The sequence below is a fragment of the Cavia porcellus genome, unplaced genomic scaffold, assembly GCF_034190915.1.
Source record: "Cavia porcellus strain 051 isolate PalLab524CR breed Dunkin Hartley unplaced genomic scaffold, mCavPor4.1 scaffold_1, whole genome shotgun sequence".
Taxonomy (NCBI): domain Eukaryota; kingdom Metazoa; phylum Chordata; class Mammalia; order Rodentia; family Caviidae; genus Cavia; species Cavia porcellus.
Genome location: NW_026947484.1, coordinates 67151871 through 67174196, shown reverse-complemented (window position 1 = coordinate 67174196; position 22326 = coordinate 67151871). Strand labels below are relative to the sequence as shown.

The following is a 22326-nucleotide window of genomic DNA, read 5'->3' as shown; positions in this document are numbered from 1 at the left end:
CTTAAAATAACAAAGAGAAAAAAGCCTGACCCCTCCCTCACCACTCAAATATTCAAGAAGTATGGAATAACTACAAAAGCTGTAACACAGGTACAAAGTGAATACCAGAAGAAATAGGAGAAAAAGGAACAAATAAATACCTGTGGCAGTAATGACTGGGAATTGTCAGAGCCGTACATGAACAGATGTAGGAAGCTCAGAGATACAGACAGGATACGTGACCAAGACAGCCTCCTCCCCACTCCCACAGCTACACCAAGGCGCGCTGCAGTCCAAAGTGGGAGGTAAAAAAATACATTATTTTTTTCTTATTCTTATTTAGAAATAACTGTTCAAAATAATAATATCAATATTGCAATTTAATTATATACACATCTGTATATAATTTTATATACATTTATGTGCACACACATGTATACATACTTATGCATTCTTAGGTATAAGTGAAATGAACGACGTTGGGATGAAAAGAATAAAAATTATTTTACTTTAAGATAGGTGTACTTTTAAGATACTTGTACCACATTACAAGACAGGTGAAGCAGTTTAGCATCATTTGTTCGTGGACGTGATGAGATAGAAAATCTCTAAGTATGAAAAGATTAAGCAATGTGCCTCTATGTAATATATGGGTCAAAAAAGAAATTCCATAGGAATGAAGAAGTGTTTTAAGCTAAATAAAATTTAAAACACAAATTGTAAAATTTGTAGACCACAATTAAAAACAATTCTTAGAAGACCTAAAATTAATCATCTGAGTCTCTACCTTTGGAAAGTAGAAAAAGATTAAAAGTAAAACAAAGAAAAAAAATTAGAGCAGAAATCAATGTAATTGAAAATAGAAAGTCAATAGAGATCAATGAAACAAAATGTACTTTTAAAAAAATCAGTAATAGGGCTGGGGATTTAGCTCAGCGGCATAAGCGCCTGCCTTGCAAGCAGGAAGTCGTGAGTTTGATCCCTGGTACCGATAAAAACGAAAAAGATCAAAAAAATAAAAATAAAAAAAAATCAGTAATATCAGTAAGCTTCTAATCTAGCTAAGAAAAGAGAGAAGATACAGATGACTAATCACAGAATAGGAAAATAGTATCACTATGGACACTGTCGATATAAAGAGGAATAAAGGACTACTGACCAACGATGTATCCACAGGTCTTGTAACTTGGATGAAGTGGAACAATTCTTCAAAAGATACAACCTGTCAATCAGGGTAGGCTTATGGGTATTAAAAATGTCAATCAACAATCAATAACTCTCTGAAGCAGAAAACGGCAGGTCAGAATGGGTTCACTGTTAAACTTTACCAAATATCTAAGTAATAAATTGTATCAATTCCTTAAAATTTCTTTCGGAAGGAAGAAGCAGAGGAATATTTCCTCGCTCCTCCCATGAGGCCAGTATTACCAAGATCCCAAACCCAGACAAAGGCATTACATGAACAGAATCACAGCCCAGCATCTCACAGACACAGATGTGGTGCGTGTCTGCATGGCAGCACTGTCTGTGACAGAGGCATCACTTGGCTGAAGATGTGTACTGTGGGGAGTGATGTCGTGGGCTAAGGGGACCCAAGAGAAAAAATCTCTAGTTGCTTCTCAGTTTTGCTGTGAACTTAATATTCCTCCAAAAATAAAGTGAATAATTATTTTAAGAATTTTAATTATTACAAAGATTGAACAATTCTACAAATACAGAAACAGCCCACTGGTGTATTTTAAAAGGGCACTTTTATGACACAGGAATCTATGTCAACAAGCCATTAATTTTTAAAAACCCAACTTCATCCATGCTGCTTCCTATACAGCTGGCATTTATGTTCCCACAGACTTGGTCTTTCTAATACCTCTGCCTCCAGGATGGTCTGGACCTGCTCAAATTACCTCCTTGAGGTGCCACCTGCTACTGCTGCCCTCATGCTGCCTTCTCCTGTCTGTCCCACCCTCCCGAGAGCCACGTGCAGGGGCCTTGTTTGTCTGCCAACCTGGGGTCAAAGGCAGGGCACCGGCACTTCTGGTTTGCTTCTTTCGTAACAGTGTTATTCTAACATGAAGCATCTGTGGCTTTTAAAAAGGAATTTTAAATTAATGGTGAAATGAGTATTACTTTAATTCATTAATCAGGAATATACAAAAATTTCAAACACACTGCACAGAATAATGAAGTCTCAAAATAGAAAACAACATGCAGAATTAAAAGAAGAAATAGACAAGTTTACAACAAAAGAGGGAGATGTAAGAAGCGCTCAGTCACTGAAGAGAGGAAGGCCCACCTTTGGGCGCTTTTGGTCCCCAACCCCACGAGATACTTCTTTCTCTGCCAGGGATTCATTTCAGCATACTTTTCTGAGCAAATCAAGTATCATAAAATACTTTTATGATACAAGATTGGCAGATAATACAAACAAAATACATGTGATTTTATTTTACATATTTCTATTTTTTATTTTAATGAGAAAAAGCAGATCAAGAAGCAAACAAAAAACATGAACAAACGCAAAATGACAACAGGAACAACAAAAAACAACGGTGATATAGGATTTCAAAACAAGATGGCATGTATTAAAGATGGTTGTTGTTACACATATTTGTATTATATTTACGAGAAATACACCCTGCGCTGATTAGCTGTGAATCGCCTACCAAACTGGGTTAGCACAGTTCTGGGTGTGATGCTGATTTACTGAGGAGGGAAAATCCACGCTGGGGCTGGGCCACACCACCCAACGGGCCCCTACCCAGATGGAGTAAGAAGGGGAAAGACGAAGGAAGACTTCTCCTGTTTCCCTGGAGGAGCTCTTCTCTGCCTCAGATCTGGACACCTGGTCTCGGGCATCCAGGGCAGACACCTCAGTTTCCCCTCTCTGGAAGTGTGACTTCCAGGCCTACACAACATGAGATCCCAGGGACGGGGAGCAGACATCTTGCTAGTGGGTAACTGTGGGTATCAGTGAGTGGTACCATTCCCACCCCTGGTTCCTGGACCCATGGATCCTGGCTATGGGAGACACAGTACCATGCAGTGGACAGGTTCAAAGCATACATAGCTTTTGAAGAGCTTTGCCCCAGGCCTGCAAGGTATTCTCACCTGGCTGGTTCTGTAACTATTCTTCATATAAAATTTCAAAATAACATAGTCTAAATTAAAAACCATCTTATCTAATTCTCTTATATAAAATTAGGCCCAAATAAATACTAAAACTGCAACAAAAAGGGCAAAGTGATGAACTTGGTAATCAAAATGCTTATCTGAGTTGGGGAGAGGTACTAGCAGGCATCACCTGTTTTCTGCAAGGCCCCATTTCTGACAAGGGTGTTGGACATAGACGTTTGCTTTGTGATAAGTCTCTGTGCTGGGTATTTTTATTTGTGTACTCTTATGTGTGTGCATGCATACACACACACACACACACACACACACACACACACACTACAAAGGTTAAAAATCTGTGGGAAAATAGATGACTTACTATTCAGTAACCTTCGCAGCTCTAAATCCAGGTCTAGTTCAAGCTCTGTTACACTGTGATGGAAAACTCTTTAATGGGCTGGAGGTAGCTCAGTGGGAGAGTGGTTGCCTAGCATGTACTAGAACCTAGTTTCAACCCTGGTGTGGCAAAAAACAAACAAACAAAACAACAAAAAACCAGACTTTTTTTGTAGCTCAAGAGAAGAAGGAAATACAGAGATGAAGAAAGGAATGTGTAATGAGGAACTAGAAAAACACAGAATGAAAGAGACATGAAAGAAGAAAGAGTATTTAAAAAAAAAAGGACCTGGCTGAGAATGAATAAAGGATGCGGCAATGGCAAAGAGGTTAAATACAAAAACGCAAAGCATCTTTCAGGACCATTCTTGTTAATCAGATTATGAGGCCAACTGTACCAGAGGCATACTTTAATTTGATTATGTCTCTAAGAGGGTGAAACTCCATCCAGTTAGTGACCAGAGATTAGCTATCTTAACTTAAACTCTTCTTTTAACTACCTATAAATTTCCTTTAGATTCTTCCTGGTGGAGTTTGAATTTTTTCTTCTCAATTTTTATTCAGTTTCCTCACCTCTAAAGCTGAAAGTTACCTGAAGGAAAATCCCACTCACTCACTCAGAGCTTTTAGGCAGAGCAAGTACATTTCACATTTTTCAAGAAAATGTTTGGCCCTCAATTCCAGTTGAATAACTTTAAAAGGACTTCATTTTATTATAGACAGCTAAGTCAGGTAGAAATACTATAGGTGGTCAGGGCTATGTCCTAAAGAGAGTCAAAGCAAAAGGTGAAAACACACTGTAACTGTGGCTGGAGACCATCAGGTGGGGGCTGAGGATCGCAACAAAAGGACCAGCCCTACAGGTTCCCCACAGGCTGCTAGATGTTAACTTCTGGCCCAGTGAAGTCCAGGCAGACAACGGAGACCTCCACCTACCACCTACCCTTCTTTGTCCTTTCTACACAAGCTCCATACAGAACCTGCTTGCCCACTGGATCAGTACTGCCTGAACAGCTACACTTGCACTCTGATTGGTCGATCACAGCTATAACCCATACTGTACCCACGTGTTGTGCTCTGTAAAACTTCCCAAGAAATGGGAGTCCTTGGGCAGCCCACTTTTAAGTGTCTCCTCCAGTCCTTCTCAGGAAGAGCTTTCTATCCTTCAATATGTATTTCCTACTTCTAACCTTCGTTGTTTCTAAAATTCATTCTTCAATTCCAAACATGATGTATCAGACATCTACACAGTTAGGAGTAACAACATCCCCTTATATCATATCCAGAGGTCCTGATATGTGTTAAAACCTAGTATAACATAAACTCTAAAGCAAGTGTCTATTTTGGATTGTTTTAAGGGAGTTCAAAGTCAAATGAACAATATAATACTCTGAATTACTGGTAAAGAACTCTGGCTTGTCAGAGCAGGGAGGTAACATTTCAATTTCTCTTCTAAGGGGAAGAGTGTCTCGCTCTACTACCATGCTCTTAGCAGCTTAACAGCCCTCTACCTTGTCCTCTGAGTAGCTGTCAAACTTCTGGAAAAGGCTGTGAGAAGAGGGAAGCAGCTGGTCTGAAGGGGAGGGGACCCTGCCCTGGCCTTAATCCTAGCCCTTGTGATACACACTGTTCCAGCAACACTGACCTCCATCCCCCAAGCAGCTGCAATGGCTTTAGGACATTTTCAACAGGTATGAAGTGCTAAGGGTACTTAAAATGTCTGCTCCCTCCTTTATCAATCGAGCAATTCCATGCATCAGGGTTGAAAGATAAACATTTACATTAACCAGTGCTGGGAAATCCATGTTGGTCAAAGGAAGGCCTAGTTTGGTGGAAGTATTTTGATGGGGGGAGTACTGAGGATTGAACTCACAACTGCGTGCCTTCAAGGCAGGCGCTTATGCCACTGAGCTAAATCCCCAGCCTCTATTTTGATATTTTAATAAAACCACAGTATATTTTGTTACAACCAATTCAAGAGGATTAATAAGTTAAAAGTTCATGTTTTTAAAAAAAGCCTCAATCTTTGCTATTCTATAAAGAGGTTCGGAACACACACTCTGAAGCAATGTCTGAGAAAGTATCTTTGTATATTAGTGCTCAATATTCATGAAACAAAACTATAAAAATGCAGACTAAAAGGCAGAAGCACACTGATCAACTGAAAGATGTAAAGCGGATCCTTGTTGCATGCTCTGGGGCTTTCAGGGTCAGGAAAACAATGCACCTATCAGGCTTGGCTTGTGGCAGGTCAGCTAGGTCCACGACCAGACCACAAGTTAGCATGGAATAATAAGGCAAAAAGGAAACACACAAAGCAAGGCAGCCGGTAACCCTGGTTACTCTAACCCACTACTGGACGATACATTTCCCTTCTCTGGGAACAAAAGAGAAGGACATTTATTCCCCAAGGAAAAGGAAGGCTGAGAATTGGGACAAAGGCAGACCTACGTAAAATGGAGATGATTAACACAGTCATGCAAAGTATTAAAAGCAAAAGGAATGATCTGAAATACTTTCTTAAATGCTTTTGCTTGTAGTCTGCATGCAATACATTTTCCACATCTCCCCAGGATAGTGATGTTGCCAGAATTCATTCCCAGGTTTTCCTTATAAATATATACCAAGGGAAGCACACCAATGTCTGCCTTGAGTTAAAGGCACCAGATTTTAGAACCAAGGACAAAAATGCTTCAGGAGTTTACTTCGGTTTTGCAAATTAGAAAATTTGGGGAAACTAGAATTCTGTGGCTCTACATTTCCTTAATGACTTAAGAAGGTGGAAAGGGAACTTCAGATATTAGTACAACTGAAAACATAGACAAGGTAAATGTAACTTTATTCCGATATCAACAAATAGTTTTTGACAGTGTCACCTAATTACCAGCAGTGCTAGGGCTGACTGTGGCCAATATGGGTGAGGAACTGGCCGGTAGCATTTTTCTTATGGTTCTTAAGATCATCTCCAGCAGTACCATCGGAGCTGATGTGACAGCTCAGAAAAGAGCACCACATTGGGTGAGGCTCACAGAATTACAATCCAGACCTTCAAATACTCACAAATGATTAGGGTTTCCTAATGAAAAAACGGATAGCTTAATTACTTAAGTCTGTCATACAGTGCATCACCTTACAAATCAAAGCACCAGTGTTAACACTTACACAGTACTTATACACTGAAAAAAGAATTACAGTGGAAACTTTACTTACAATGAAAAATCAAAACACTGTCACTGCATTTGAATTAATATGCTTCTCTATAAAAAGTCTAATCTCTATCAACAATTTCAGGTAAAAAACAGAATAAAGTCCAGATAAAAGAACCATCTAATTTTGTATAAACCTACTCTTTCTATTTTGCTAATTTTAAGGTAATAAATTGATGTGCACTGTATACATGCACTGTAGTTGATTCATGTAAATTTTATTTTACTAAGTGGAAAATTAAAGGTGAGAAATCAAGCTGGGCACAGTGGCATACATGTATAATCCCAGCTACCTGGGAGGCTGAGGCAGGAGGATCATGAGTTTGAGGCCAGAACACAGAAGATATAAAAAGTACATGTAACTGTATTTCTTATGTTTACAGTACAACTAGAGGAAGATAAGTGCTTATCAATATATGCTTTATATGAAGTAAACATGTTATACTTACAAAGAAATACATGGTGTGATTTAACATCAATCAATTTATCACCTTTAAGTTAGCAAAACAGATAGGTCCTGGTTTAATCCCAGTAACACACACACGCAGACACACACATGGACACACGTGCACACACACACGCGCACAGGTGCACACATAGGAAGGAAAAAGAAAAGACGACCTACATAACAGAGGTGTTCTCTCCTTCATATGACTTACTCTCACAAAGGCCTTGTAAGGCTGTTTAGGACAAGGTTAATCTCGCATTTTCAACTCTTTTTAGATATCATGATTCCCATAACCCAGTAGGCAAGCTATCAAAGTATTTTCAGAAATATTATAATAAACTTGCTTCCAAAACATGCAATGTATTAAAAATACAACATCCAAGGATTATGAAACAAGATGCGTGTACAGGTCTAAAGACAAAAAATGCAGAGGTATCACAGTTGAAGTCCTGACAGCAACGGCCTAACTTGTATTTTAGTAAACTGACTGCACATATTTTATCAGGCTTTCAGGCACTTTGCTTCATGGTTATAGAAAATAGCTGGTGAACAAGCCTCCTTCTTAAAATGAAGCTTTTGCCTGCCTCAAACACTGGCGAGCCAGGAAAGAATCAGAGACACACAAATAGGTCATCATCAACTCTACAAGTGACACCAATTCACTTTATTATTCCTATGGATAAAAGAAATGCCTTGGAGGACTGGATATGAATTATAATGGAGCAAGTAAAATAAAAATAAAAATATTCTTGAAGACTAAAAAGTCAGGAACTTGTGTGAGTTGAAAAAATGCAGTGCTGAAGTATATTTTAATAGGTCAGATCTTGTTTTAATCAAGTCCTGAAGACATGAGCTTCCTTCTTGTATCTATCTTCCACCCCAGGAAAAGCATATTTAGTATCTACTGGCATTCAGGCTATGAGCTTTGCCTCCAACAGGATTATCAATGCTACTTTCTCATTCTGACACATCCTGCTCAACTCCAGCTCAGAGGCAGTTTCCTACACCCCTTAATTACCTTCCACAATCAACTCTGATTCATCATCAAGCCTTTACCATCCATGATATCCACATTTACACCTGCACAGTCTCCTTGCAGATGGGAGCAGTACTGAGTGTGTTCTCTAGACAGGCAGGCGTATTCTGAACATTCTTCGGTTGTTCTCTACTTGGTAGAGAGAAAAACTACAAGGCGGACTATAGAATCCTTTAAGAGCAGAGAGGCCGTGTCACCCACACCTTTTGCGGTTCCCTAAGGAACTGATTGAGAGCCCAGCTGCAGAGTTAATCACATCTGCTGAAAGCGGTTCTCAGTACTCCTGGGGACCCACCCATCACACAAGCGATGATTTAAACCAAATGAAAACAAAACACAGTGATTCATTCCTCATTTCACCTTTTAGGAAGAAAGCTAAGAAATGATCTGGTCACCAGCCATGGGGCTTCTATGGCAGTTTTAGAACTTCTGCATAGCGTTAACAGAATCAGTAGGATCTAGCTGTATCTAAGCACACAGGGCTGCTTGTATATCTGACAGGAGAGCTGACCGCCCTATGTGTACTATGTGGTTCCCCAGGGTTATCTTTGACTACTGAAAAGTCCTACAATCAACTGTCAAAAAGCAATGGAGTCCTGCTCAGTAGAGACAAAACCGCACACCCCACTCCTCACACCCTCCTTCCTATCACTTGTTTTCGGCAATAATACAATGGTGAATCACTGCTGTTCTGCAGAGCACTTACCTCATTGTCTGACTCCACGAGCACTTGGTCATATTCACTAAGCGCTACGAGAAACATGATGGAGGTGACGTTTTCAAAGCAGTGTATCCACTTTCTCCTCTCTGACCTCTGGCCCCCTACGTCGACCATTCTGCAAGGTTTACAACACTCATTTTAATGACATGGAAAGAAAAGCTCTGAAACATCAGTGTAAACACATCTCTACTCACACACCTAGACTGTGGTCTCCCAAGTTAATTAATACGATATTGACTATCTATTAATTTTCTGTTACGGACAGAAAATCAAGACATTCTGGGTAATAAAATCACTGTGGTTGTTAAAAAAATTACTAGATACATAAAGACTTACAATTCTGTAAACAAAATCCTTATCTGTACCAAGAAAGATAGTATTTCATTAAGCACTGAAGAGTCAAGAACAAAAATGAGTCTTATTTGTTATTAAACCATAATGACAAATTTTAAACTTCTATAAATCAGAATAAACAGCCTCATGCATTTCTCGAGGATAAAAGGAACGGCCATGTTGAAAAGATGCAAGACTCACTACATCTCAGCAGCATATGATGCGTCAACTAAACACAACACTGATCCTGTTTACGCTTCATTAGTGCAGTCAGTATTCTGAGCTTTCCCCTCTCCCAGGACCAATAATAATTTAGGACAGGCCCAGCCATGTCAGGTAAACTGGCATAATAAGCTCTGTGCACAAACCAACTTATCAATCTGCTGGAAATAAAGCACGGTATAAAGATGCTACAAGAGAGCCAAGCATGGTGGCACATACCTGTATCCCAGCACTCAGGAGGCTGAGGCAGGAGGATTGCCATGAGTTCAAGGACAGTCTGAACTACATAGCAAGACTGTCTCAAAAACACAAAATAAAACAAAAAACAAACAAAAAAATAAAGAAAAAAGAAAAGGTACAAGATGCCACATAGAGGTTGTCGTTTAACACATGAACTCACTATCTGTTAGTGCTCAGACATTAACACTGACATCAGTAAATGTGAGTGATTTCATATATATGAAATTATCTAACAGTGCTTAGAACCAATGTTTCTTGGTTGATTCTGTTGCTTCACAGGAATGGACATGTTCACAGGAAAAGACACTCAGAATGAGATTTAGCTATAAAAGTTCAGAGTTGGCTTTATTTTTCCTGGTACTGGGGATCAAACTCAGGACCTCGCACTTGCCAGGCAGGCGCTTGTGCCGCTGAGCTGAATCCCAGCCCCTAGAGTGGGCCTCTTCGGGCCATTCTTGAAAATGGCAGCTGCTTCTGGTGTTTTCCTGTCTAACAGAATTAAGGCTAAACTAAAATTCAAGCAACTGTCAGTAACTGCTTATAAAAGGCTTCCCAAGCACCAAAGAGAAATCCGAGGGGGACAAAAAGAAAGGTTCAGAGAGAACTTGTATGATGCCCCCCTGAGCACCTCACGCCGTCCATTTACACGAACCCTTGCTCCACAAAGTCCTGTCACACGGGATCCCACAGGACACCCCTCAGCGTGGAGCATATCCCGCTTGCAGTCACTAGTACTTTTACAGTAGTGACAAAAAGGCTCCTCAGAAAGTAAGATGTGATGCTAATCTGGTTTCAGAACTCACTGTGAAGCAATATGAATGTGGAAGTCTCCATGAAGTGCTATGTGAATTCTCAAAATATTCTGCAATATGGTTAAAAAAGGCAGAAGCTGGAGTGTCTCAAACTGAAGATCTCTGAATGTTATCCAGTCAAAACCTAAGTGGTATGGTATGCCAGAGCTACAGCCATTTTACAGATGAAGAGGCTGAGGCTCACGGACATTTTTCCAAATCCCAACCATTGGAGGGTCCCGTCTTTCAGAATCCTGTGTAACAGCCAGATTGTCCACAAGTGCAGGGGCTGATTTAAGGATGGTACTTTGGTAAGAAATGACAGGGCACCACTCGGTCGGGCCCACGGAGTGAGGGGAGCTGCTGGGGGACTCTCACCTTGCAATCTACACTGCGCACACACTGTGTCAGGCAGCCTCCCGAGGAGCTCCAGTGTCTGCCCTCCACCCAAGGGGAGACACACTGGCCTCACGCCCGCCAGCGCACGTGGCCTGCACTCTGACAGCACCACGGAGTGAGTGTGCAACAACAGATTAAATAAAAGCACAGTGGCATTTTTACTTTTCATTTTAAGAGAAACAACAGAACACTCCTGCTGAAGTATCATCCAGACAGAACAGCAGCAGTGAAAGAGGAGGTAATGTGTTTTCATTCTATTTTGCTCTGTCTATTTAGACTAGGATAATTAATGCATGTGCAAAATCATGGGTTTTGAAAAAAAAAGTCAAGAAACTTAGTTTTATTGCTACTGAATGGAAACATCAACATAAAAGCTTCTGAAACGTATCATTTCTATTACGATAAGGCTGTAAGATCGTATCTTACATAATTATAGAAATATACCCATTGTCCTTATAGTTAAATAATTAAAGAAACAGGAACCAATAACTGACTTTTTTGGTGGGGGTCTTTTTTGAGACAGAGTTTCATTAGCAATTCAGGCTGGTCTTGAACTCGCTTTGCAGCCCAGGCTGGCCTTGAACTAGCAGTGATCTTCCTGCCTCAGCCTTCCGAGTGCAGAGGGCATAGGCGTGTACAGTCACTAATTTGCTTCACCACCAACCAACTAAGACATCACTAATTGCCTGGTAAGTTACAATGATGAGAACCCACTTTCCAGTACATCCTTCTCCTGCTTCCTCTTTCCAGGGAATATTAGTTATTTGTGTTTCCCATGATAACAACTCATGTAATGCTATGTTGCTTTAAACCCTACACATGATCTCAGTACTCACAGAGTTCATCAAATGTACTACAGGCATAAAAACACAAAACAGATCTTACAGATTCAACTACTACCTGAAAATGACACTCTGTAAGTCAAAGGGGTACTCGATGATCCCTGTGGTGGGGACTCGAACTCTAAGCACATCCTGTTGCGTAGGCAGGTAGGAAGGGTCGGCTACACGGTCCAGGTCATTCAGATAGCTAGGGAGGGAAGACACAAGGAGAATGTCAGTGACTGGCTACCACTCCAAACCCCCAAGGACGGCACAGCACAGCACAGGAGAGAGAAAATGTGGGGGATGGGGGCAGAGAATTGTAAGAAGCAAGATAAAGCCAACCTTCCAGGACTCAGAAGCAGATTATCTCTCTGTGGGTTGTCTATTCGCTGCATTTCTTATTTTTTGTCTATCAATTAGAACCCATTAAAAAAAGGAAAGGGTGGGGGAGAAAAAACTAACAAATTCAAATTATGTAATCTATATTCACTTAGGTCTGGTTGGTAAAGCAATAGTTTTAAAACAAATAGTTCTAAATTATTTACACTAATTTAATTTGTAAAAATAAACAGATAACAAAGTTACACAAAGTCAAAATGTTTCTTTTTTGTAAAACATCAAAGTCTTTTCCTGGAATGCATTTCCTTATTCCCCTAAGAGAAGACAGCAGAATACTCTGTCCTATATTCTGCCCAAAGCCTTAGTCATTCTCAATGAATGCGAAGCCACAAAATTTCTAGTTACTGCAGTAATAATAATGTCAGATATTCTCAATAATGAAGTTCTCAACTTAATTTTAGTATCTCTGGTCATGATACTTTTCTTTCCTCAACTTTTCATTTGGAAATAATTTAGACTCACAGGAAGTATCAAAAATACAGAAAATTTCCCTGTACCCTTTTCCCAGCTTGTCCTAACATTAACATCTTACAAAACCAGAAACCCGACAGTAATGTAACAAACTGTTAGCTACATGCTAGGCCTTATTCTGCGTCCACCCACATACATGCTCGCGTGTACATATCTGAAGTAGTATTTAGCCCTGACATTGTGTCACACGAAGAGATTCACGCAATCACCACCACAAGCAAGAAACTGCCTTGCTGTACCTTCGAACCTTAACCCTGACAGCTGCTTGTGTGCTCCACACCAGTATGATCTTGTATTTCCAAAACCTTCTATTTACTTTTTAAATTTTCAAGGTGTAAAGCATAATTTGCAATGCTGAGAATGACGTAACTGGATGGAACCGATGACTATTGCCACTGTTATCTTTATGATTTCCAAGGTGGCCTCTTCGGACCTGGAGAAGCCAGGACAGAGATGCTCTAAACACACAACTATGTGTACCCACACTTGTGACTAGAGAACAGGTGACCCATTACTGGAACTGGAAAGTATGAGACACAGTACTCAGCTCTTTGGGGCCACAAACAAGCAGTGAATCCTGAGATATGTAACAGGGAACATTGGTGCACAGCAAACACAGTCAGTGATAACACAGATACTGCACTCAGCCGATGTCCCTGCCTAAGGTAAGGGCTTTGCCTCGACGATTTTTACTTCTCCTTAGTGCCAAGCAACTAGTACTTAATGAACACTTGTTGGATAGATGGATTTGCCGTACTGTGTTTTAGTTGCAGCACTAAATTCCATTCTTACTGGTGGTGTTTTCATACCTTAAACTCCAGACTTCAGTGTTAAAAGGGAAATCTGATGCTAAGTCTGCATGATTCTGAAATCATAAAACAATAGTGCTAAGTCTGACCTTAACAAAGAAAAAAAGCTACTGCCTCTTTGGTAATGTATCAATCTTTTAAGACACAAACGAATCAGCCTACAAATTCCCAGTGCAAGTAGAGACCTTATCTAGGACAGATGAGTGATTCTCCAGCTGACAGCATGCTACTAACTGGAATCAGCTGAAAGAATACACAGAAATGAACGATAGCCAAGATTTTAGTAAATTACTTGGCAGTCATGGAGTCATGGAGCTGTCTAGTATGTTAGTAAGCCCACACTCTGGGAGCTGATCTATAACCTATTCTATAGGTAAACCAAGCCATCATCATATTTACAAAATCAGCAGGCTAGTCTGGACCAGTTGAGTTCTCTGGTACCTTCATTTGAAAATCCTGAACTCATATATTCTAAAATTCACAAAAATCACCATTAGTTTAACTACTGTACACAAGAATTTACTTCAGGTGAAGCAAAGAACTTGAAAATTACACAGGTAAGCAGGTTCAGAAAATACACTGCCTACTTCTCTTCACTTATTGCTACACACGAAAGAACAGAGGACTGCTAAGGTACCGTGAGGTAAAGGGAAACTGTGGCGCTCTGCCTCCTGAAGAGAACTGAGCAGACTATGCACAGTCATTCATTTAAAAACAGTTCCGTGCTTGCAGAACGTAGAGCAGGAGCAGGAGCCGCTGGGCCTGATGGCGCACGCTATCATTCTAGCAGGGTAGGGAGGCTGGCCCAGGAACAGCACCAACCCATGCCCCTAGGCAACAGCCTGTCTCAGCAGCGGGGCTGGGTTCAGTTTCCAGCATCACAGGGGCGGGGATGTGGCTGGAATTTACTTCAAGTGAGGTCATGGCTTCAATCTTGGGGGGCAGGCACGTGACGTGGGAGAGTAACTGTGGGACTGCACAGCAGGCACACTGGTGCCCAGAAGGATGCACTGGGCTCCCCGAAACACCTGGGTAAGATGCGGTCCAGCGCACCCCTGCAACCATAAAGCCCTGTGTGAGGTCTCCACGAATCCAGTGTCCCACTCAGACAGCACCTAAGTCCCTGAAACAGTCACACTTGTCACATATTTTTTCTCTTTGTTCTTCTCGTGCTGCTTCTGAACGGCAGCACTGTTCACACAGAGTAACGGTGAGAGCACACCAGCTTCAAGAGAGGTCTGCTGACCATCAGGGCACTGACGGGTTTCATGGCAGCGTTCCTATCTCAACGCTCTTTAAAGATGCTCCACACACTTCTGATTCACTTCAAAGTGACAGTTCTTGGTCGACTTTCCTCTTCCTCCTTTGCCTTAGTTGAATGGTGAAGAGAAAAACTCACTTCACTCGGTGTAAAAAGTTAAACTAATCTAGCTTAACAAAAACACTTTCTGAAAGGGGCTGCATCCAGCTCCGTCATTTCCAGTATTCATCATCTAGGACACAACCCGAAACAAGACAAAGAAAAACAAACCAAGAACAAAAACAAATGAATGACTTTTCTCCGACCGGAAGAGCTGGGCGCTACCCAGGCCTGAAGATGTGATCTGTGAAGCAGGTGAAGCACAGAGATGACCAAGAACTATCATTTTGTACCGCCAAGGAGGACCTGGTGTGCAGAGAAGCTGCCCAGCCATTCCACCTGCTGCCCCCGCGCTGGGCTGGTGAGAGTCAGACGATGCACTCACAGAGCCTCCTGTGTTCCACCTTTGCTGAGGGAAAAACCTCCGCTGTGTGCCCTCAGAAGTGAGTCCTGGCACGGTCAGCCTAGCACATCTTCACGTGCTGACATCTGTCACACTGTGAGGAAGGCAACAGAAACCCTCTGCACTGTACCTTCCACTGTATGCTTCACACTCTGAAGGAGAACTGGGAGAAGCGTGAGGTGGGGGTTCTACTGGGTCCTTCGTTTAACCTTTTAAAAAGAAGCACCAAGGTCTGAACCAATTAATATTGGTTCAGGGTAAATTCAGAGTTAAGTATAATCATAATTCGTTTTGTAGGAAAGGCTCGGAGAGGCTGCTCAGGCCATTCTCAGGGTGTTGCTATGGCAATGGGCACAGGTCCCTTTCTAAGGCACTGTATGTGTAACAGGTGGCTGATGTGAGGGACAGAAAGTTGTCATGGTATACATGGAATTTAATTATCTAGGAGACAAATGACATTTAAGAATATACTCAAGACAGGAAGTTTTGCTGTTTTAAATTCACCTTACTTAGTTTTAAACTTAGAACTTAGTTTTAAAAATCTTTTTAAAGGGGCCAGGGATACACCTCAGCAGCACAAGTGCCTGTCTGGCAAGTGTGAGGTGGTGAGTTCGATCGCCTGTTCTCCCTTTTTAACACTCACTACCTTTGACTGGAAGGATAACTGAAATCTCAACCAAGAACAGCACAGAAATTAAAATTCAAGAGTTTTTTAAATGAAGGAAATACAGAACAAAATTTAGAGACATGATGTGACAAGCAAAATACATCACATGACAGGTAGGGCTAAAAAATTTTTTTTAAGTAAGAGAGTTATACAAATCTCAGTAATTATACCAAAAGGGAAAAAGTAGGTCATATGTAGAAAAAGCAATTTCTAACATTTGGTGGCAATCCAACTAAACATATTTAATAAGACAAATGAAAACAGCAACTTGGGACACGCAGCGTGGCATGCCCGCCTCTCCCACCCTCGTGTGAGGGCCGCCCAGGGCCGGGCTGTATCTGTAAGCTGTGCAGTTCAGGTTAATATTAAGATGAAGTTATGGCACAGAAAATTATTCTGGGTAGGTTTTCACATTTTTAATTATTAAAAAGAAGGTTAGTAAAACTAGGTCAACTTCACATAAAAAAAAAATCCAGAAGACCTCATTGTGAGAGGAACAGTCTGCAGGGAGCTGGAGCTAGATCGTGCCATGAGATTATACGTGACACTGAAAGACAGGGGATATGGAGGAGAAACCAGAAACACACGCTATTTGTACAGCTGTGTCTGACCACCAAGATCCAACAGCAGAAAGGTTTAAAAAAAAAAGGAGAAGAAGAAATAGCAACCATTCTACAGCATTGCTGCTCCAAGAAGAGAGCCGAGCTGGGCTTTGGCACTGTGACCAGCCACATCCAGCCCTCGCCTGGCAGCTCTGGGACCCAAGCTCGTCACAGTCTGGTTGCTGCATGGAATTCCATGTGCGCTGCATAAACCTCCCAGAGCTCATTCAGTAGAGGCCACAGCAACCTACCTTTTTCTGTTTTTATCACTGGGCATATCATGATTAGAGTTCAAGTACTTATCATAGGCACTATGTTCATAAAAAGTAAGCTTCTCACACGGAATTCCAGTTGTAAAAGAAAGGCCACCCAATGTGAGCAGTTGTTATAATCACAGACTTATGAAAACTGTTCAATGTAAACTATTCTGTGGGATAAGTCCTAGGGATCATGCATTTCAATTTTCCTTACCAAGGATTGAAGCCAATCCAGAAAATCAGACGTTTAATTGTTTTATTTTTTAAAAAAAAAAAGCGAAACAAAAAAAGGATAGAAATGATACAGAATTTCAACAAAAAAGTAGAGAATTAACACCAGTTAATATATTACATATTGTTTTAGAAATTGTTGTTCAGGTTACAAAATCTAGTCACAAAAGTGATCAGTGGAACAGGGACAGCACTGTTGTGTTTTTTGTTTTTTTGTTTTTTTTTTCTGGTACTGGGGATTGAACTCACGACCGCCTGCTTGCAGGGCAGGTGCTTATGCCACTGAGCTAAATCCCCAGCCCCTGACAGCACTATTTTTTGTATTAACTAACAGAGATTAGCAGTATACTTATCTATCTGGCATCCATATACATGCATACATTCATATGTGTTTACCAACACACATACGATCTTCTCCTTTCTTCCTTTTCCCCTTTCCCCTACACTGGTTGTTCTGTCCTTCTGAGCACTTTCTTTCCCTTTCATTATTACAATATCTATTGAATATTTAGAATCTTATTACTCTTAGAAAACCTGATTTTTAAAATTAAATCACATATGTTTTAAAAGGATCCTGTCACTGCTTTTGTGAGATAGCTTCAGTATCCTGTGAGTTCTGTGGATGAGCAGTTGTTCCTCATGGCTGTCACGGAGTCTGTGAAAGGTCCAGGCACACCCAGGTACAGGCGCAGGCCTGGCTCACAGTGACAAATGTGTTACTTAAACAAATAATTTAATCTTGTAATTTAAAAAAGCAGGTCAATCTGATGGTATATACCTGTATTTCCAGCTAGTCAGGGAAGCTGAGGCAGGAGGATCACTTGAGGTGAGGACTTTGGACCAGCTTAGGCAACAAAGTGAGACCCAAACAAAGAAACAAACAAACAAAACACAAAATGAGAGAGACAGACAGAAAGACACACAGAGACTGAAATTGAAGGGGGCCTTTTCAATTTGCCTATTTGTTATTTTACCTTTCATATAACTGTCCCAGCTACTGACTAATTTTGACACAGTTCTAAAATATATCAAGAAACACAGAAGACTGCTTTCTGGTCTACTCTGTCTTCAAATGGAATAGCAATGCAGAACTCAGTTAATCTGCATTTCCTCACTGAGAATCTGTTACATGGTAGATTCTAGAGCAGCACGTGTGTTGGATGGAAGGAAGGGTTGGCATGGGGAGCTGGTACAAAATACGTAAAAATATATTCTCTGCCTTTAGGGATATCAGACTCTCTGGGAAGCAAAGATAGCACAGATGAATCAATTAAGAAACAATTAAGTGCCAAATTGTGAGCTGCTAACTATGAATGCAGCAAGAAGGGAGAGATGATTATGAACTGCGATCACTAGAGAATAGTGTGTGGTGGGGGAGGCGGTGCAGACAGAACGGGATTTCAATAGCCAGGAAAGAGGTAAGAGAGATGGGGAAGAAACTACAAAAGGCTTAGACTTTCCTTATTCTTTTATTATTCATTTATTCAACAGTTTTTATTGAAAGGCAACTGCTCAGCACTGAGAATGAAGAGGAAAAAAAAAAAAAAAAAAAAAGAAAAGAATCCTATCCTCAAAGAGACTGTATTCTGGCAGTGAGATGACTGTACCCTAAATAACCATGCACGGTGCCGGTTCCTCGTGAACCACACAGAGGTTCTGGTGGCAAGCTGGGTCAGTTGTGGCACAGGCTGAAATTTAAGGCAGTCTCCCCTGGTCATGTCATTTTAACTCAGATATAGCTTCTGTAGGGTCAGAGTCTGTCGAATCAGTCTTCCCTTTGCACAAGGGTGCTCAAGTCCCAGGAAGTTGTTCCTCCTAATGCACCATTAGATGACTACAAAGCGAAACTGAAGTCATTTCTAGAAACTGGAAAGCCATGGTGATCATAAGCAAGTACTTCAGAGTTGGCAGATCAGTGCCCAGGGGGTGCTTGGTAGGGAGAGTGTCAAAGAAGAAGCTGCATGAACTTCCGAGTAATAAGACAACAGAGAGGCTGCTGGGCTCTCCTGTGACTGCAGGTGGCTGTTGTCTAGTCAAAGGCATATTCTGCTAGGGTCTGACGAAAGTCTATCAATCCTATCTTTGCTTCAGCTGACTGCTAAACCTTATTACACTGTCCTACACCAGCTGCAGCACAGCATCAAACACTACATACACAGTGCAAAAGGCATGACACACAAGGCCAAATCAACTCAAGGAACAGTTCTAGCCATCTGCATGATCTTCAGTCCTTTTGTGGCATTCAGAGGTACTGCCAGGGACTATAACCTACAGCATTCTGTGTCCCTTGTCTCTCTACTGTAAAACTTATCTCCAGGTTAGTTCAGAGCTTCAGAGTCTTAAACTAGGTTCCCATGTAAATGGTGAAGACAGAGAGCTAGTTGCCTTTCAATCTTCATTGTTCTTGAGGAGGGAATTTGAAATTATTTGTGTCTACATATGAATATTTTAGGCTTTGTCAGCCACATGGCCTGTTTTATCTGTCTCTGCATTTGGATGCAAAAGCAGCTAAAGACAATGCATGAAAGAAAGTCTTCAGCTGCGCAACAGTAAAACTTTTTTTTACAAAAACAAGCAGAGGTCACCCTATTCTGTAGTAATGGCAGCACAGGTTTAGCTGGGTACATCATCATGCTCAGTGAAGACTGTGGAGAGATGTCAAGAGACCAAATTACTGCAAGGAGCACAAGTCCTGCTAACATGTGAACAGACACACCCTGAAGCTGGTCTCCCACACCAGCAGGTCTTTGGACAAACTGCACAAGGGGCAAATAGAAGCCAATTCCAACCCCTTCCCCCATGTTGTTTTCTACTGCAGATTAGAAAATAAATACATCTACGCCTTTTTCATCACTGTGAGATCCAAGCAGTCTGAAAAGGAAATAATAAAGAGCTCTTCAGATCATCAGAATTCACTGTCAAAGACAAGAGCAGGAGTTTTAACTTACTTATTTTACTGTTGCAAAATGCAGCAGATGATATGGCCCATTCGATGATAAAATTAGAATAAAAGTAAATAAATCATTCAAGTGAAAAAATGGTATTCCACGTTATTCGAGGCCAATGCCCTTTCCTGCTAAAGAGACCAGCTCTTGTAATTTAAACACGGAATCTCTCTGTTCATTCTATTTCCAGATAAATTCGAGAGCATCAGGCTTTCATTTGGCTGACAGGGTAACAACTCCTCAGATAAAGGTTGTGCACTGCAGTGGAATCCAGGAACTTGAATTTAGAAGCAAAATCGAAGATTACAAATCACATTCCACGTCTGGGGAAAGGAGGTAGTGATCAGTGGGAGAAATTCCATCTATAGCTGGATCTTGATCCAATACAATTGTTTCAACCCATATAATAAACAGTCTCTCCTGACTTCACAAGCCTGGGGCATGCTTAAAAGTTGACTTACCATCTGGTACAAAGAAAAGTCAGGATGGCCACGAGAGCTAACAAGTTACCTAGGCTTCTAATGGTTGGCTCATCAGGTAGCAACTTTTTAGCATAGTGTCTCTTCAAAGATTGGGCCACAAGTGGGGGGGGGGGGAATGTGTTATCCTGCTCTGAAATTCTTGTTACATCTTAAATTCAACATGGCATAATCAGATTAAAAAATGTCAGCCTAAGGCATAGGTAAATGACAATGTTTACCTGTGCCAAAAGGACAATTTCAACTGTATTTTGAACTTATGGTCTCTAGATCATGTGGAAATTTCTAAGTATCTGTCTATTTGAAGGAACTTCAGTAAAGTAAGACTAGGGATTATTTGGTCTCTTAAGGCAGTCTTCAGACAAAACCTAGTGTGGAGACTAAAAAATGTATGACAATGTACATGTTCTCTGGCTGAAATCAGGGAGCTTCTGGTACTGCAGGCTACGAACTCATTTGACCTGCTGTCTCAGTATACTAAAACAGGTGATGAGCCCTGAAAAAAGAAAAACCTACTACCATCTGCTTATTGTGCTCTTTATCTAAAGATACAAGAAGTCTTTGGGCTTTTTAATTGATAAGAAAATTAATAAAGAAACCTACAAACTCTCTAGGATCTTCTTCATTATATAGATTTGGAAGAATGTACCAAATTAAAGCTAACTGCAAATTTATCCCAAACTGTTTATTCTTTGTCTGCATTTTCTCATATCTTTGTTTCTGACAGTGCTGCTTGTCCTTTGAGTCATGTGATTGCATATTTTGCTAGCAACTTGCCTAATCAAAACAAAGTAGGGAAATTCAAATCATTTACTGTATCCTTCATACTGGCTCCAATAAAAGAGGCAATGGGGGGGAAGGAGGGAGTGCCCTAAGGACTGAGGCTACGATTCAGAACTAACACTTCTGAGTTACCTGAGGCGTGGAACATCTTCTGTGTTAATATGAATAACTGGCACTTAGCTAAACGTGGCTAAGTTCGGATGATGATGATATAGTTTGTCTTCCAGGAAATATGATATAATAGTTCCCCTCAACCTTGGAAACAACCAAACTACCTAGAGACAACACTGATTAATAACCTGTATCTTTCCTGCTATGTGACTTTTTTTTTTAAACTAGAAAAAAGCAACCCTGAATGAGGCTCTGAAAATTCCTCATTCATCTATCCTGGTTAAAGTTCACAGAAAAAGTGGGAATCAGCCATTCATTATTTCGTGGATTATTTGTGAAGTCAAAATTTGGTATGTATACATCCTCTAAACCTAAACTAAAGAACAGCTTTTATGGTCAGTACTCAGAAGTTTATCTGGAGTACAGAAAGATTACTGTAGGTCAGTAAGACTGAGTAAGAGGTAAGATCCAAAGCAAGGTGAGAAAAAAAAAAAAAAAGAATCAGATCCAAAATATCATTGAAGTATATTTTTATTTAAAAGACAAAACAGTGACATGAAAACTTATGAAGGAAAAGAGAACAATAAATACTCAAGATCCACAGGGAAACACATACAACAATGTCAAAAAGGAAAAGGAGTGAAAGCTGTCTTGAATAGAGAGAGGAATTATTATGAGTTATTCTATGACAACAGGGCCGTGCCGGGAATCAGTGAGCTTCAGTATCTTCACCAGCCATCTCCACGGTTCACAGGACGTCTGCTGTGACCATCCTGGAGAAACCTTGGCACTCCACAGGCCTGGTGATCGGAGGCACTGCAGGGCCTGTCTCTGTGTTGAGAAGGTAACCAGGCAGGAGAGAAGCTAATGTCTCCAGAATTTACATCAGGAAAAGTAAGATCACTCTCCTTCCCAGGCCACCTGGTACGGGCAGGACTAAGGCCAGGACTGGGCCAGAACACCTGGGCCTGGCCTATCAAGGATGCTGCATCATACTTGGAGGAGCTCAGAAATAGGGCAGCTGACTGACGGTGTCTACATGCTACCCCGTAAGATTCTACCCTTCTTGAAATACACTGTTCCAGAGAAAAAGAAGGAAACCA

General features: G+C 40.9%; 1 protein-coding gene across 1 annotated transcript in view; it reads right to left on the bottom strand.

Annotated features, from left to right (window-relative positions):
* The window catches only part of Gnaq (G protein subunit alpha q), a 283318-nt gene that overhangs the window by 50563 nt on the left and 210429 nt on the right, over positions 1-22326 (bottom strand). The window contains exons 4-5 of the mRNA XM_063249535.1: positions 11783-11911; positions 8883-9012 (exon numbers count right to left, since the gene is read on the bottom strand). Coding sequence (XP_063105605.1) covers positions 8883-9012; positions 11783-11911 — 259 coding nt within the window. The remainder of the gene's footprint in view (positions 1-8882; positions 9013-11782; positions 11912-22326) is intronic.